This window comes from Bos taurus, chromosome 11 (assembly GCF_002263795.3).
Source record: "Bos taurus isolate L1 Dominette 01449 registration number 42190680 breed Hereford chromosome 11, ARS-UCD2.0, whole genome shotgun sequence".
Taxonomy (NCBI): Eukaryota; Metazoa; Chordata; class Mammalia; order Artiodactyla; family Bovidae; genus Bos; species Bos taurus.
In genome coordinates, this window is record NC_037338.1 from 21,418,070 (window position 1) to 21,435,416 (window position 17,347).

Consider the following 17,347-nt stretch of genomic DNA (forward strand, 5'->3'; position numbering starts at 1 on the left):
GAACCTACTGTATAGCACTCAGAACTATACTCAATAACTCGTAATAACCTATAAGGGAAAAGAATCTGAAAAAGAACATGTATGCGTGTAAGCTTTTTCACTCTCCTCCTTCACTCTCATCAAGAGGCTCTTAATTCCACTTCACTTTCTGCCATTAGAGTGGTATCATCAGCATATCTGAGGTTGCTGATATTTCTCCTGGCAATCTTGATTCCCGCTTGTGATTCATCCAGTCCATCATTTTGCATGATGTACTCTGCACAGAAGTTAAACAAACAGGGTGATAATACACAGGCATGTCATATTCCTTTTCCAATTTTGAACCAGTCAGTTGTTCCATGTAAGGTTCTAAGTGTTGCTTCTTGACCAGCATACAGGTTTCTCAGGAGACAGGCAAGGTGGTCCAGTATTACTCTCTAAGAATCTTCCACAGTTTATTGTGATCCATACAGTCAAAGGCTTTAGCACAGTCAACGAAGCAGATGTTTCTCTGGAAATCTTTAGCTTTCTCTATGAGCCAATGAATGTTGGCAATTTGAACTCTGGTTCCTCTGCCTTTTCTAAACCCAGCTTGTACATCTGGAAGCTCTCGGTTACTGTACTGCTAAAGCCTAGCTTGAAGGAGTTTGAGCATACCCTTGCTAGCATGTGAAGTGAGTGCAACTGTACAGTACTTTGAACATTCTTTGGCATTGCCCTTCTTTGGGATTGGAATGAAAACTGATCCCATGGACTATAGTCTGCCAGGCTCCTCTGTCCATGGAATTCTCCATGCAAGAATACCGGAGTGGGTTGCTATCCCCCTCTCCATGGGATCTTCCTGACCCAGGGATCAAACCTGGGTCTCCTGCATTGTAGGCAGATTCTTTACTGTCTGAGCCACCAGGGAAGCCATATGTACACACACAGAGTAAAACTATTTTTATTTGCAGATGACAATTCTATATATAGAAAAATTCCAAAGAATCCACAAGATACCAGAGCTAGTAAATTAATTCACCAAAGTTGCAGAAGAAAACCAACACACAAAAAGCAGTTGGGTTTCAAGATAAACTGAACTTCATTAAAGTTTAAAGCTTTTGTGCAAAGGACATTAACAAGAAACTGAAAAGTAGATTTTTGGTTGTATTTGAATGAAAGAAAATATTTACAAGTCATATAGCCAATAAGGAGCTAACATCAAGAATATTACAATGATGCCCTAAAATTTAACAACAAAAACTCAAACCACATAGGTTTTAAAAATGGCAATGGATCTGAACAGACATTTGCCAAAGAAAATATACAAGTGGCCAACAAGCACATGAAAAGATGGCCAATATTATTAGTCATTAGGGAAATACAAGACATAATACAAAGAGGTATCATTTCACATAAACTAGGATAGTAATTAAAAAAAAACAGAAAATAACAATGCAAGAGAGGATATGGAAAAATTGGAACCTTTGTGCACTGCTAGTAGGAATGTAAAAACGGTGTGATTGCTGTGGAAAGCAGTATGATAATTCCTCAAAAAGTTAAACACAGTTAAACATATAAACCAACTGTTAAACATATAAATGTTAAATAAGTTAAACATATAAACCAAATGACCCAGCGATTCCCCTTCTAGGTGTACACCCAAAAGAATTGAAAACAGGAACTCAAACAAATACTTGTATACCAATGTTCACTGCAGCATTCCTTACAGTAGCCAAAAGATAGAAACAATTCAGGTGTCCATCAACAGATGAATGAATAAACTAAATGTGGTATATACACAAAATGGAGTATATTCAGCCTTAAAAAGGAATTAAATTCTGATACATGCTACACCATGGATGAATCTTAAAGATATTTTGTTAACTAAAATAAATCGGACACAAAAGGACAAATATTATATGACTCAACTTACATTAAATACCTCAAACAGCTAAATTCATAAAGACAGAAAGTAGATTAGAGGTTATGGGGGCTGAGGGAGGAGGAAGTTAGGAGTTATTGCTTAATACGTACAGAGTTTCTGTTTGAGGTGATGAAAAGTTTTGGAAATAGACAGTGGTGACAGTTGCACAATCTTGTGAGCATAGCTACTGGCACTGAATTGTACACTTCAGTTCAGTTCCGTCCCTCAGTTGTGTCCGACTATTTGCGACCCCATGAATCGCAGCATGCCAGGCCTCCCTGTCCATTACCAACTCCCGGAGTTCACTCAGACTCACGTTCATCAAGTCAGCAATGCCATCCAGCCATCTCATCCTCTGTCATCCCCTTCTCCTCCTGCCCCCAATCCCTCCCAGCATCAGAGTCTTCTCCAATGAGTCAATTCTTCGCATGAGGTGGCCAAAGTACTGGAGTTTCAGCTTTAGCATCATTCCTTCCAAAAGAACACCCAGGACTGATCTCCTCTAGAATGGACTGGTTGGATCTCCTTGCAGTCTAGACTACTTAGAAATGGTTAAAATGGCTAATTTTGTGTTTTATATATATATATATGGATATATGTAAAATATATTCTACCACAGTAAGAAAAAGTTATTAATTATATGTAAAGAAATCAGAATCCTATCAGTCCTTAAACTGTGAATGCAATTAGCAGTAAGTGCATTCCATTACAAACTACTGAGCCATACATAGAAATCAACTCACTTGCAAATGGTTTAGATTGTAATAAAATAGAAGATGGGACTTGTCTATATAAAAAGGAAAAAATTTTGTTTCAGGAATTATAAAAGAATAACTAGAATTTAAGTCAGCTTATTACAAAAAGTCTCTTTTAATTTAAAACTTTTATTTTTTAATTCTAAGACTTGTTTTATTTTTAAAATTTTAAAATTTAAAATTTATATTTTTATTTTTAACCCTGAATCAAACTTTCTATAAAGTACAATCAGAGTGCTTTAACACAGATGGGAAGATAACAGATTTTTTTTTATCACCAGATATAAGTTTCATAAAAGCAACAATTGAGGTTTTAGTTTTCATTTGTCCAGAATGTCTGTCATATAATACTCAATAAATCTGGTGAATAAAACCAAACTAGTCAAAATCAGCTTCCCTCATAGTTCAGTCAGTAAAGAATCTGCCTGTAATGCAGGAGACCCAGGTTAGATTCCTGGGTCTGGAAGATCCCCTGGAGAAGGAAATGGAAATCCACTCCAGTATTCTTGCCTGGAAAACCCCACGGACAGAGGAACCTGGCGGGCTACAGTCCATGGGGTGGCAAGAGTCGGATATGACTTAGTGTCTAAACTACCACCACCAGTCAAAATCAGTAGGAAAGCAGCATTAAGGAAACTCTTTTCAAAATCATCTTCCCATTATAAAGTTAAAATATCTACCGTAAAAATAACATCTGAGTAATTCAGGGCCTATAAAACTAAAACTTTAAATTCCTTCTTTTCTCTGGTATATGCCTCCATCCCCAACTCCAACAGGTAATTTCCAGAACCTGACTTTATGTGTACCTTCTTGTACTGATTTGTGCTTGTCTACCTGAAGCAGCCCAGCCTAGAAAGGAAAGTCCACAAGCACTCATCTTCATAACTGGATGGTTGGCCTATTCAAGGTACTCCTGAAGTGCTTGAGGTACTCCTGATTCACTAGGTCATACTGTAGGTATCGTTTGCATGTTTTCTTTCATCTTTATTGCTTTGTTTGTCATTTGGTACATTAAGGCTGAATACGAAATCAACTTGAATAGGAAATGCAAACTTTATTTGATAACTATTAAAGCAAACCATGGGTTTCCCCGGTGGCTCCGCGGTAAGAATTTGCCTGCCAATGCAGAAGATGTGGGTTTGATCCCTGGGTCAGGAAGATCCCTTGGAGGAGGAAATGGCAACAGAGACCAGTATTCTCACCTGGGAAATCCCATGGATAGAGAAGCATGGTGGGCTACTGTCCACAGAGTCGCAAAAGAATCAGATACAACTTAGCAACTAAACAACAACAAAGCAAACTGTGTACTATTAATGACAATCAAGTTCCGACTTTCGGAACTCATCCTAAGGTATCTTTAAAAAAAAGAAAAAGCATAAGGAGCTTGGGGGAACAAATTACCACTTTAAGTGGGGGGAATACTGTAATTCGATTGTCCTGAATCAGGCAATTTATAGCCACAGAGATGACCATGGCTGGCTATGAGATTCAGTCTCTCAGATCTCTGACTCTAGGGAAAAATAACTGACTCTGGGCCCCAGCTGCTGCACTCTGAAATCCATCACTTTGCACAGAGGCCGTGCTTCTCACTGGCTGCTCCCAGTAAAGAACACCACAGGCATACACTAAGATGGCCCTGATCTTGGAAGATGAGAAATTTCTGTGATAGACAACTTCTGCTCAAGAACTTCTGAGGTCCCGGTTAAATTTCCTTAGAACTACGACTTTCACCCAAAGTTCCTTCCTTCCTTACCTTTCTCCTTCACTTGGAGTCAGACTTGCATCAGTCTGATGATTCTCCTTGCCTCCTTCCTCATTTTCTCTCACAAGCACTTCTAATAAACTCCTTGCATGCTTAATCCCATCCTGGCATCTGCTTCTTCCTTGAAGCATTGCATTTTTTTAAAATTTAGCCATTTAAAAAATTATTTCTAAAGCATCATGTTTGCTTCCCTATTTGCTAAAATAGGATACACCAAACATGACAATTCCAATGCCTTTGTCTGCTAAAAATCTCAACTAAGACATACCTAACTCATCAGTAAGTATATTCTTAAAGGGACAAGATCAGAGCTACATACAATTCAACATGTGTACTGAGCACCTGCTATACATGAGAAACATGCTAAGCATTAGAGGGAATACAAAGGTGATGTGGTTCCTATCTTGCTCTCAAACAACTCCCAATATAGAGGAGGAGAAGCCACATATACAAACTTTAAAGGGCAGATTTTCATTAAGTACTAATATTGACACATAAAGTACTAAAGAAATTAATGGTGGTGGTTTAGTCACTAAGTCGTGTCCGACTCTTGTGACCCCATGGACTATAGCTTTCCAGGCTCCTCTGTCCACGGGATTCTCCAGGCAAGAATACTGGAGTGGGTTGCCATTTTCTTCTCCAGTCTACTAAAGACATTAATAGATCCATTCTACTTAGGGGATGGAATTGTAGTAGAAAGCCTATGTAGAGGAGACAGCATTTGAAACATACACGGAAAGACAGAATCTTCAGGTTGTACCTGCCTATAATTAATAAGGACAGTCCAATAAAGATGCCTTCCATGCTTACATACTTGGCTACCCTCAATGTTTAAACTCCTCCCATCACAATTCTCTCACTCCGTGCTACTCCCAGAATACTGATGGTTTCTTAGTTTCCCTCCAAAGCATTCCCAGTATTCCCCCTTTCATCACTATTGCCACTAAGACTCCTAAGCCAGAATCCTGGGAATCAACTTTGAATCTTCTCTCGCTACCCCATCATTCAACCACCAATCTACTTCTAAAGCTAAAATCTGTCCACTCTTCTTTACCCCACAGCTACTGCTCTAGTCAAGAACACCACGATCCCTTCCATGAATTGTGGCAAAAGTCCCCTAACCTGCCTTCTTGCCTACAGTTCTACAGTCATTTAATCCATGCTCCACAGAGCAGAGATCCTTTAAAATTCATATCTAATTATTAATACCTGGTTTAAAAGTCTTCAATAGGTCCTCACTGCTCACAAGATAAAATCCAATACTTTCATTCACAAGAGCTGACTCCACACTTCAGACTGAATAGACTCCAGCTACTCAGAATTCCTAATTTGCTGAGCTCCTCTTGGATTCCAGTGGCTCTGTGCAACACCAACCCTTGGAAGACACATCCTCCTTATCCTCACCTGGTCAACTCTCACTTCCACTAAAATGTTACTTCCTTCACTCCCAAACATAAGGATACTAGAATAGTCTCCTAGCTTCCTATTGCCATCCCAAGATCATTTCTTCTCAGCCTTTTCCTTCATGATCTATGCCATCTTTCCATTAACTATTGCCTTTAAGATGGGGATCAGATCAGAGATCAGATCAGTCGCTCAATCGTGTCCAACTCTTTGTGACCCCATGAATCGCAGCACACCAGGCCTCCCTGTCCATTACCAACTCCCGGAGTTCACTCAGACTCACGTCCATCGAGTCAGTGATGCCATCCAGCCATCTCATCCTCTGTCGTCCCCTTCTCCTCTTGCTCCCAATCCCTCCCAGCATCAGAGTCGTTTCCAATGAGTCAGTTCTTTGCATGAGGTGGCCAAAGTACTGGAGTTTCAGCTTTAGCATCATTCCCTCCAAAGAAATCCCAGGGCTGATCTCCTTCAGAATGGACTGGTTGGATCTCCTTGCAGTCCAAGGGACTCTCAACAGTCTTCTCCAACACCACAGTTCAAAAGCGTCAATTCTATGCGCTCAGCCTTCTTCAAGTCCAACTCTCACATCCATACATGACCACAGGAAAAACCATAGCCTTGACTAGACAGACCTTTGTTGGCAAAGTAATGTCTCTGCTTTTCAATATGCTATCTAGGTTGGTCATAACTTTCCTTCCAAGGAGTAAGCATCTTTTAATTTCATGGTTGCAGTCACCATCTGCAGTGATTTTGGAGCCCAAAAAAATAAAGTCTGTTTCCACTGTTTCCCCATCTATTTCCCATGAAGTGATGGGACCGGATGCCATGATCTTCGTTTTCTGAATGTTGAGCTTTAAGCCAACTTTTTCACTCTCCACTTTCACTTTCATCAAGAGGCTTTTGAGTTCCTCTTCACTTTCTGCCATAAGGGTGGTGTCATCTGCATATCTGAGGTTATTGATATTTCTCCCGGCAATCTTGATTCCAGCTTGTGTTTCTTTCAGTCCAGCATTTCTCATGATGTACTCTGCATATAAGTTAAATAACAGGGTGACAATATACAGCCTTGACGTACTCCTTTTCCTATTTGGAACCAGTGTATTGTTTCATGTCCAATTCTAACTGTTGCTTCCTGACCTGCATACAAATTTCTCAAGAGGCAGATCAGGTGGTCTGGTATTCCCATCTCTTTCAGAATTTTCCAGTTTATTGTGATCCACACAGTCAAAGGCTTTGGCATAGTCAATAAAGCAGAAATAGATGCTTTTCTGGAACTCTCTTGCTTTTTCCATGATCCAGCGGATGTTGGCAATTTGATCTCTGGTTCCTCTGCCTTTCCTAAAACCAGCTTGAACATCAGGAAGTTCACGGTTCACATATTGCTGAAGCCTGGCTTGGAGAATTTTGAGCATTACTTTACTAGCGTGTGAGATGAGTGCAATTGTGCGGTAGTTTGAGCATTCTTTGGCATTGCCTTTCTTTGGGATTGGAATGAAAACTGACCTTTTCCAGTCCTGTGGCCACTGCTGAGTTTTCCAAATTTGCTGGCATATTGCATGCAGCACTTTCACAGCATCATCTTTCAGGATTTGGAATAGCTCAACTGGAATTCTATCACCTCCACTAGCTTTGTTCGTAGAAGGCCCACTTGACTTCACATTCCAGGATGTCTGGCTCTAGGTCAGTGATGGGGAAGGAAATGGCAACCCACTCCAGTATTCTTGCCTGGAGAATCCCATGGACAGAGGAGCCTGGCAGGCTACAGTCCATGGGGTCGCAAGAGTCAGATACAACTTAGTGACTAAACCACCACCACCATAACCTTAAAATCATTACTGTGTTATGCAGCAGGATAGTTTCGTCAAATGCATGCAAGTGTATGCAGAACCCCAGTATGTAAGTTTTGAGAGCTAAGTTTCTCAGTCTAACACAAAGGGCTTCAAAGCCTTCTTCATTTCGCCTCCTTCTCCCCTAAGGCAGTTATTCCCTAAAATCTAAGGTGCAGGACAAATTAGAACACCGTTTTTCTGTATCACGCTGCCTACCTACTCGAAGGAAGCAACACAGTGCAGTGGGAAGAGTTGTGTTTGAAGCTAAACAGACTTAAGTTCAAATCTTGGTTCTATTAGTCAATAAAATAAGAAAAAGAAACAAAATATCAGACTGTCTCTATTTGCAGATGACATAATTACGTAGAAAATTCTATGGAGGGGCTTTCCTGGCAGTTCAGGGTTAAGACTCCATGTTTCCAATGCAGTGGTGTGGCTTGGATCCCTGGTCAGGGAACTAAGATCCCACATGCTCCAGGGAGTGGCCAAAAATAGATAAAAATTCTATGAAATCTGCAAAACAACTTTGAGCAAGGTCAAAGGATAAAGGATCAATATATAAAAATTAGCTACATGTTTGTTTAATTCAGATATATGATCTTTATTAAACAACTTTTTGAGTTTCATAATGCCTTTCTTTTTCGTGAATTTTTAGCATACCAAAGGACTCACTGATGCTTATTTAAGGACTTCCAATTGATAACAATATAAAATTTCTGAAATTCCCTCTCTTTTCCCTTAGAAGTCTCTCCCTTTCATCTCCCATTTGGACTAAATTCTCTCTAGGCCTGAGCACATCTGTCACCCTGCAATTCCTCTCTATTGCTCTCCAAATTTTCACCTATTGCTATATACCCATTAACAAATAACTGTAAAATAAAAAATTTTAAAACAATTTACAATAATATCAAAAAACAAAATATTTCAGATTAAAGTTAACCAAAGACATGTAAGACTTCTACACTCAAAGCATTTCTGAGAGAAATTTAAGTCTAAATAATGGAGACATATACTACATTCATGAATCCAAAGACTTGCTATAGTTAAGATGCCAATTCTATCCTGTTATCTACAGATTAAATGAAATTACAATTAAAATCTCACCAAGATTTTTTGGTAGAAATTGACAGGATGGTTCAAAATTTATACTGAAATACAAAATCTAGAAACAATAAAATAATTATTTTAAAAGAAGGAGGGCTTGCACTACCTAACTTTAAGACTTACTATAAATCTACAGTAATCAATAGTGTGGTATTGGGGGAAAGATAAACAAGACATCAATGGACTAGAAGAGTCTAAAACACATACATATTTACTTTAGATATTATATATTTAAATATACATTTACATAAACATATAATATATATTCATTTAATTTTCACAGAAACAACACAATCCAACAGGGAGAGGAAAGTCTCTTCAACAAATAGTTCTGAAATAACTAGATTTGAGCAGAAAAAAAAAAAATCTCAATTTCTACCTCATATCATATACAATTAATTTGAAATGGATCATAGGTCATGTAAAAGCTAAAGCTTTTAGAAAATAGCCTTGGGACCATGTGTGCATGACTTGGTGGCAGGCAAGGGGTTCTGTGACAGAGCACAGTGACCTTAAAAGAAAAAAACCTGATAAATTTGACTCCATCAGTATTAAAAACTTCTGTTTATCAAAAAACACCATTAGGAAAATGAATAGACAAGCCACAGACCAGAAGAAAATATTCATGAAACATATATCTGATAAAGGACAGTTAACTACGATAATACAAAGAACTCTTACAACTCAATACTATAAAGAAAAACAACCCAATTTTTTAAATGGGCAAAAGATTCACACAGATACTACACAAAAGAAGACACACGAATAACCCAGAAGAACATGAGAGCTCAATATCATTAGTCACCAGGATAATGCAAATTAAAGCCACAATGAGATAACACTACACACCCATCAAAATTACTAAAATTAAAGACTAATGACATCAAATATTGGCAAGAATGTAGAGCAACTGCAACCCTCATACACTGTTGGTGGGAACATGAAATGGTACCAACCATTTTGAGAAAAGGTCTGGAAGTTTCTTATAAACCTAACAGACATTTACTCTCTGAGCCATTTCTCCTGATATTTACCCAAGAGAAATGAAAACACTTCTACAACACGAGCTATAAGTAAGAACATTCATGGCAGCTTTATTCTCAACAGCCCCAAACTGGAAATCTCCCAGGTATCCATGCATTTAATAAACTTTGACATATTCATATGACAGAAAAAAAAAAAAAAAAAAGACTGAATTCTTCATTAAACACAACCTCAAAAGCCTCACCAAAAATATATACTGTACAATTCTATTTATATGGTATCTACAACAGATAAGATTCATGTATGGTGATAAAAGATCTGAAGAGCAGCTGCTTCTGGAGGCTGGGGGTAGGAACTGACTGAGAAGGCACATGAGGAAAATTTCGGGAGGGCCGGTAATGTTCCATAGCCTGGTAGAAGCTTCAGTTGTATTCATTTGCCAAAACTCATTAAACCGTACAATTAACATTTGTGTATTTCTCTGTACATAAATTTTACCTGAAAAACAAAAAGAACTGTAAACAAAGAGTGAACTCTAAGTTAATGATATGCAAGCTGAAGTGTTTAAGGGTAAAGTGTACTGATGTCCACAACTTAATTTAAAATCCTTCAAAATGTTAAGATGGATTGGTGGATGGATAGACATATGATAAAGCAAACAATAAAATACTTGTAAATTAGAGAATCCAGGTGGGTATACGAGTATTTACCATGCAACTCTGAACTTTTTTGTGTATCTGAAATTTTTCATAATAAAATGTTGGATACAAAACTTGATTACAAGACAAATATATTCTAAAATGAAGGGCAAAGTTTTTAAAATAATGTATCATAGGGAGTAGCTGCCTCTTATTATTTGGTTGGAGCATTGTCACTGCTGTGATGTCTGGACCTCTCTGCCACTGCCTTCTTCCTCTCTACTACAACACACATCATAATCCTTGTGGAAACCATCCTCATCCATGCACGCTATCCACCATTCAGCACACCAGTCCAGAGCCCCTGTTTCATCTTCCTCATTTCTAGAATCTTAAAACTCCAAAATGTAATTATCAATATCTCTAATCAAAATTCTTTATCTGCTCCCCTTACCCTCCTCTTACAACTCATTGAGATTTCTAATCCATGGAGCTCTCATTTACACCTCCATTCTCTCTCTTACAGCTTAACTTTCAATCTTCTGAAATACCACTATTCTCTTCATCTCTACTGCAGCCACAAGCAAACAACAATCCTTCTCTACCCTTTTACCTTAACTGATGGGTGCTGCAGGAAGAAAATCTCACAACCAGCAGGCCAATGAATGCTCTTCAAACCTACAATGCTCTCCACACTCCGCACTGCTCAGCAATCCTTTCTTATTCACTGGTTGGCTCCTTCTCCCAACTCCACAGCAGCAATTCCAAAACTTAAGATCCTTACTCATTTCTTTCCTCACTCTACGTAAAGCATCTTGTCTTTCATTACGAAAATTGAGGCTACCTAGCATGAACTCCGGAGAAGGCAATGGCACCCCACTGCAGTATTCTTGCCTGGAAAATCCCATGGACAGAGGAGCCTGGTGGGCTGAAGTCCATTGGGGTCGCTAAGAGTCAGACACGATTGAGCAACTTCACTTTGACTTTTCACTTTCATGCATTGGAGAAGGAAATGGCAACCCACTCCAGTGTTCTTGCCTGGAGAATCCCAGGGACAGGGGAGCCTGGTGGGCTACCGTCTATGGGGTCGCACAGAGTCGGACACAACTGAAGCGACTTAGCAGCAGCAGCATGAACTCCCTGCTCCTCAACCTACAAACCCATTTTATCTCATCCCCTCCCACCTCAGAAGAAAGGATGTTATCACTCCTGCCAGAGGTAGCATATAATCATTAATACTGTTTTAAAATGCAGACTCTGTAACCAAGTTATCCTTTCCAAACCTCAGTTTTCTGTCTTATAAAATAGACACAATGATAGTATCCTGTGAGAATTAGAGAACACATAAGGCACTTAAAATAGTACTTGGCAAATAATTTGAGGCAAATACTAGTATCTTCACTATCATTCTCCATCAGTTACTTCCCCGAAGCATCCTAACATAAACAAGTTTCCATCACATTTAAATAAAAAACAAGTGTCTTCCGCAACTTGAATCCCCTTCATTCACAAGCTTGAAGGGGGAAAAAAAAAATCTGGAAAAAAAAAAAAATCTATTCTTGCTACTCATTTTTCATGTTTTTCTATCTTCTTTTTTTTGTTTGTTTTTCTATTTTCTATTCTCACACCTAAACTGCCGGACATAAGCACCTGAAAAATAGTAGTTAGATTTAACAGCTTAAATCTAACTACTATGTTTCAGGTACTTTATTTGACTTTTCTATAGCCTGACACAGTTAAAACACTTCCTTGAAACTCATCCATTCTCAGCTTCTCGGACACTAGGGTCTTATTCTTTCTACCTGACTCTTTCCTTCTTAATCTCTTTCACTCACTCCTTTCCCTTTGCTCTTTCCCTACATTCTATTGTTCATTTTATTCCTCCAGTTCTGATGCCAGCCTAATTTCATTCTTACTTCTTATCATTTTCAGTGAGTGGCCTCATTCACTTTTTTAAAAACACCTTCTTTGAGGTACAATTAACACATAATAAATTACAAATATCTGAGCTGTATAACACGTTAGAATTTTAATACGCTCCTGAGGTGGCTCACTGGTAAAGAATCTGCCTTCCAATGCAGAAGTCGCAGGAGACACAGGTTTGATCCTGGGTCGGGAAATCCACTGAAGGAAGGAATAGCAACCCACTTCAGTATTCTTTGCTTGGAAAACTTCATAGACAGAGAAGCCTGGCAGGCTACAGTCCACCAGGTCAAAAAGAGTTGGACGTGACTGAGCACACACAAGAATGCATGCATATGCTCCTGAAACTATTAGTACAATCAAAAAGCAAATGAACATAAATGCCTCTCCCCAAAACAACTACTGACTTGTTTTCTGTCACTGTAGATGCATTTTTCTATAAGTTTACAGTACGTACTATGGTGTTTGGGGCAGTAGGGGGTGTTACCAGCTTAATTATTTTGAGCAATGTTGTCTCATGTATCAATAGTTCATTCTTTTTTACTGCTGAGAAGTATTCCAGTGTATGGCTATATCACAATTTGTTTATACATTCACCTGCTGATGGACATCTGGATTGTTTCCAATTTTTTGCTGAACAGAACTGCCATGAGCATTCATGTGTAACTCTTGAATGGACAGCTTCATCTATCTCATGGCCCCACCCACACACCTAAAAGTCCCAAATCTGTTCACCAGATACCAACAACCAACTGCCAGTCCTACAAGTCCACCTGGATAACCAGAAGGGACTTTAACAAGTTCAAAACTCATCTTATAATGCTACTCCTTTATAGCACTATAAAGGAGTACTCCAACAGGTACTCCTCCTACATTCTCTATCCTGACTAAAGGCACTCAAACCAGAAACTTAAGAGTCCTCCTAGGCTTACCACTTACCCCAATCACTATGAGTTACTAGATCCTGTCAATTCTGCCTTTTAAACATCTCTCAACTATATAAAATCCATCTCTACACTTTCATCCTAATTCAAATGCTCCCTTAATTCAAATATATATCATCTCCTGGCTGGACTATTAAACTAGCTTTCTAACTTTTCTCCTTACCTTCGGTCTCATTCTTCTGCAATCCATTTTCTATTCTATGGCCAAAGTGGATTTTCTAAAATTGAAATCTGATGTTATTCCCCTATTTAAGGTTCCTCAATGACATCTATACCCTCAAAATAAAAATCATTCTCCTTAGCTTAACATTAAAAAATTTGCTATAAACTACTTTTCCCTCCAAACTCATCCTCTGCCACTTCTCATCATGTTAGAACTTAGTCATTTCTGGATAATGTCAATTCCCTTTTAACTCTTACTGTTGAGGGCAATACTTGGTCTGCAGTAGGCATGACAGACTTATGCAATAGATAAGATCGGACTTTAACAGATGGGATCCATTGAGACCTTCTGGGAATTTTCAGGAAAAAAGGTAGTCCTGTCTGGCTGAAGCATAAAGTATATGAAAGACCAGGATAGGCAATCCATTCAGAAAAGCAGGATGAAGGCAGATCACTGATCGACATCAAGTCTATTTCAAAGAATACACACTTCATTCTATGCCCTCAAAAGACATCGATGGTTCTGAACAACTGTGTGACATATTCAGAAGTGTCCTATAACTTCTGAAATCTGAAAAACAGTAAAGGAGAGGTGGGGCAGTGAATTCAGTTAAGAGGCTATAGCAGCAGCCTGGGAAAGGGGACCCAAGTGTAGTTGGAGTAGGAGGGAATTGATTATATGACCATGTCAAGGAAAATGAACCTACAGGCTCTTCCTGGGTGTGGACAGTCAGAAATGACATCAAAGTCTTGAGCCAGTCAAATGAAATAATACAGCCATGAAGAGAAAAAAATTTGTAAATAGTAAGTGGAAGGGAGGGAGCTGATGGTTTTCCTTGGCTATTCCCTACCCATTCATTCAAATTTAAGTGCCAACTAGGTGACAGACACTGTATACATAGAGGATGAAATGAGGGTAAAATATCATCCCCATTCCCAAGGACCATCCAATCTAATTGGGGTGGTGAACTTAAATAGGAAAAAAAATAGGAATTGTTAAGTGCCTGGCTAGGGTGCTAAAAGAACAGACTAAAAGAAAGACTATCCAATTCAGGCCTGAGGATTTGAGAAAAGATCAGAGGTCCAGTGAGCCCAGAGGATGAGCAGTGTTAGGCCAGGCCAAACGCAGTCCAGGTGAAGAAAAGAGCATATCCAAAGAGCCCCAGGCTACATAACACAAGTTGATGCATCCGCAAACTACAATAAGGCTAAAGGAAGATACGGAGGTAGGCACATGAAATATCTAACTTGTCTTTGGTGGCTTAAAATCATCTTTAGTGGATATCTTAAGTGGGAATTGGAAGAAATCTCACACATCAACTAGACTGCGTACATTTTCACCCCCTCCCATCACTTCTACTGCCATGCAAGGGTATCTCTGCTTAAAGTCAAAGCAGGGTTATGTAAATAAGCAGAGAGGACTGGTGGGGTCTGTGGTCAATCGGAGACAGATGGGCAGCCATTTACTCAGCTCCAGCAGCTTACTGCCCTGCTTGAATGCTGGCCCACTGTGGAGAGATCTTCCCATTCTCCAAGAAAAGTTCAAGATTCAGATTTTATGTAGTAACACCCATTTAAAAATACTAGCAATTACATTAAAAACAAAAAAACACTATGCCAGCCAAACAAAATGTTTCTGTGGACAGATTTCCGCAAGGGCCACCAGTGTGGCAGAGGCAGGCCTGGTCTGCTAACTCCTATGATGTTCGTCTCACTGCTTCATAGGACCCTCAACTGACAGGGTTTCATGGTGATTCTCCTGGCAAAGGAGCTGCTTGCCTCCAAGCAAAACAGTCCCAAACTGATAGTGTTTTATGAGTTCTTTTATATATTTTCAATAATTTTTCTGTCTCCTCTCCACCCCACACCCACCTTGGTCAGGATACCTGCTTCCGGAATCACTGAGACTTCCTACCCCCCATCTACTACAAGCTAAGACGGCAGGTAAAGCGAAAGTAAACAGGGTGAGAGCCTGACAGGATTTCTAAAGAATAAGGTACGTAAGGCATATGACACACCTTTATTTTTCTTAGAAAACAGTATCAGAGATGTCTGTGACTAATCAGACATCTGAACAAAAAAGTCAGTAAGTTACACGTGAAATATACCAGCAAATTCTGCTAACAAACCAAACAGCTTCCACTGTAAGATAGCAAGAGAGGGAGAACAGGACAAAAGGGAAAGTAAAAGTTGCTGGCCTCTGAAAAATACCAAACACCTTTTTAAAAGCATAAATGTTTAGGAGAAAGGGTATCCTATAATCTCAAATCTGAGTGAACAGCAAAATTATTTTTTAACCAGATACCATGAAACATTTTTTGAGCAATGACGATTTAGATACCTATTAAAAGAGTAAAGCTACTCCTGTATTTATAAGGTAAAACAAAAATACTCTGATAGCCTTCATTAATATATTCATTCAGACATCAGTTGCTGATGTTTTAATGTATTTATTAAGTCACAACATTGCTTTAGAAGCTTTGAAAATGTAACATTTCGTAATTATACTAAAACGTGTAAAAGTACAGATCACGGGGTATATAACTTTAGATAACAATGTGGCAAGCTCGAAGAAACAGAACTGCTTAAATTTCTAATCAACAAACCGAATGACAGGGCCAAGGTTTTGAGAGAGAAAGAGAGAGAGAGAGAGAGAGACGGGGGAGTGGGGGTGGGGGAAGGTGGGGAGGGGGAAAGAAAGGGAGGGAGGGAGGAAGGAAGAAAGAAGAAGGAAAGAAAACAGTGGCATGTGCACCCGCCCCTGTAAATCGGAGGAATGGGGGAATTCAGGGGAATGAAGAGTGATTACGGAGGGCGAGCAAAGCAGGCCATCCATGTTCCTGCTGGCAGGCGAGCTCCGCAATTACTTAGGGCAAGCGTTACGGCCAGAGCATTCTTGAACCCACTAGGACGAGCATACTGGACACATAAAACCGGAGGCTGACAGCAGCTCCGAGAAAGCACAGAGAAGGCAGAGAAGCGGCCTGCTTTGACCTCCAATGAAAACTGAGGCTCCTCCAACTCTCGTCTCTGAATCAGGGGCAGGGCAAGCTCTCAGCGGTTGGATTCTTCGGACAAACTCTCCCTGGCTCCCTGCGGCCTTCCCACACGCCACACGGGGTGACTGTCAACACCGAGAGCCAACGAGTGCGGGGGAACCTCTCCGGGTGTGCCGTCCCTTCTGGGAGGCGGTGAGACCGGGAAGAAAGACGGCCCCGCGCGCCCCGCCTCCCCAGCCCTTCCCCGACCCGGGCCCGGTGCTCTCGCCCAGGCTGCAGCCGGGGAGCGGGGTCTCGTGCGCTCCTCACCTTTTTCAGCGCAGGCACCAGCAGCCCCCGCCACTTGGGCGCGTTCTCCTCGCTGAAAAACTCGTACGGCAGCTGCTGCGCCTGCATGGTGCCCCCGGGGCGCCTCCGGGCGGGGAGAGGGGCGGCGGCGGCCGGGCCGGGGAGCCGCGAGAGGGTGAGCTCGTAGCGCGGAACAGGGCCGCGGTCCCACCGGACGGCCCGGCCCCCTTGGGGCGCCGAGCAGCCGGGCTAGCCCCGGAGAGGGGGCTGGGGGGCGAGGCCCGCGCCCGGCCACCCACCCGACACAGGCACCAGCCGCGGAAAGCGAACGCAGCCCGGAGGCGGCGGCGGCGGCATCCCGCACCACCGCCCCGGGGCCGGGCCCCCTTACCCCTCCCCGGCCCGCCCGGCGCCGCCCCGGGTTGCCCTCCGCCGCCGCCCCGGGTTGCCCTCCGCCGCGGTCACCGCCCGCCCGCCGGGACTGCGCTCCCGAGCCCGGCCTGGCCCCGCGGCGGAGCCGGCGGCTGGGGGAGGGCTGTGGAGGGACGCTCCGGCCCCGGCGCCCGCTCCCCGCGGCACGGACCCCGAAACGCTGGCGACCTGGGGCGGGGCGGAGCTGGGCGCGGGGTCTAGCGGGGGAGGGGGAAGGCCCGAGGTCGTCGTTGGGGAA

At 41.3% G+C, this 17,347-nt stretch overlaps 1 protein-coding gene across 3 annotated transcripts in view; it reads right to left on the reverse strand.

Moving 5' to 3' along the window:
• SOS1 (SOS Ras/Rac guanine nucleotide exchange factor 1) overlaps positions 1-16,888 on the reverse strand; it is a 131,147-nt gene extending 114,259 nt beyond the window's left edge. For all 3 annotated transcript variants that reach the window (XM_005212709.5, XM_005212708.5, XM_002691241.7), the window contains exon 1: positions 16,699-16,888. In XM_005212709.5, coding sequence (XP_005212766.1) covers positions 16,699-16,785 — 87 coding nt within the window. In that variant the 5' untranslated portion in view covers positions 16,786-16,888. The remainder of the gene's footprint in view (positions 1-16,698) is intronic.
• Positions 16,889-17,347: the final 459 nt, after the last annotated feature.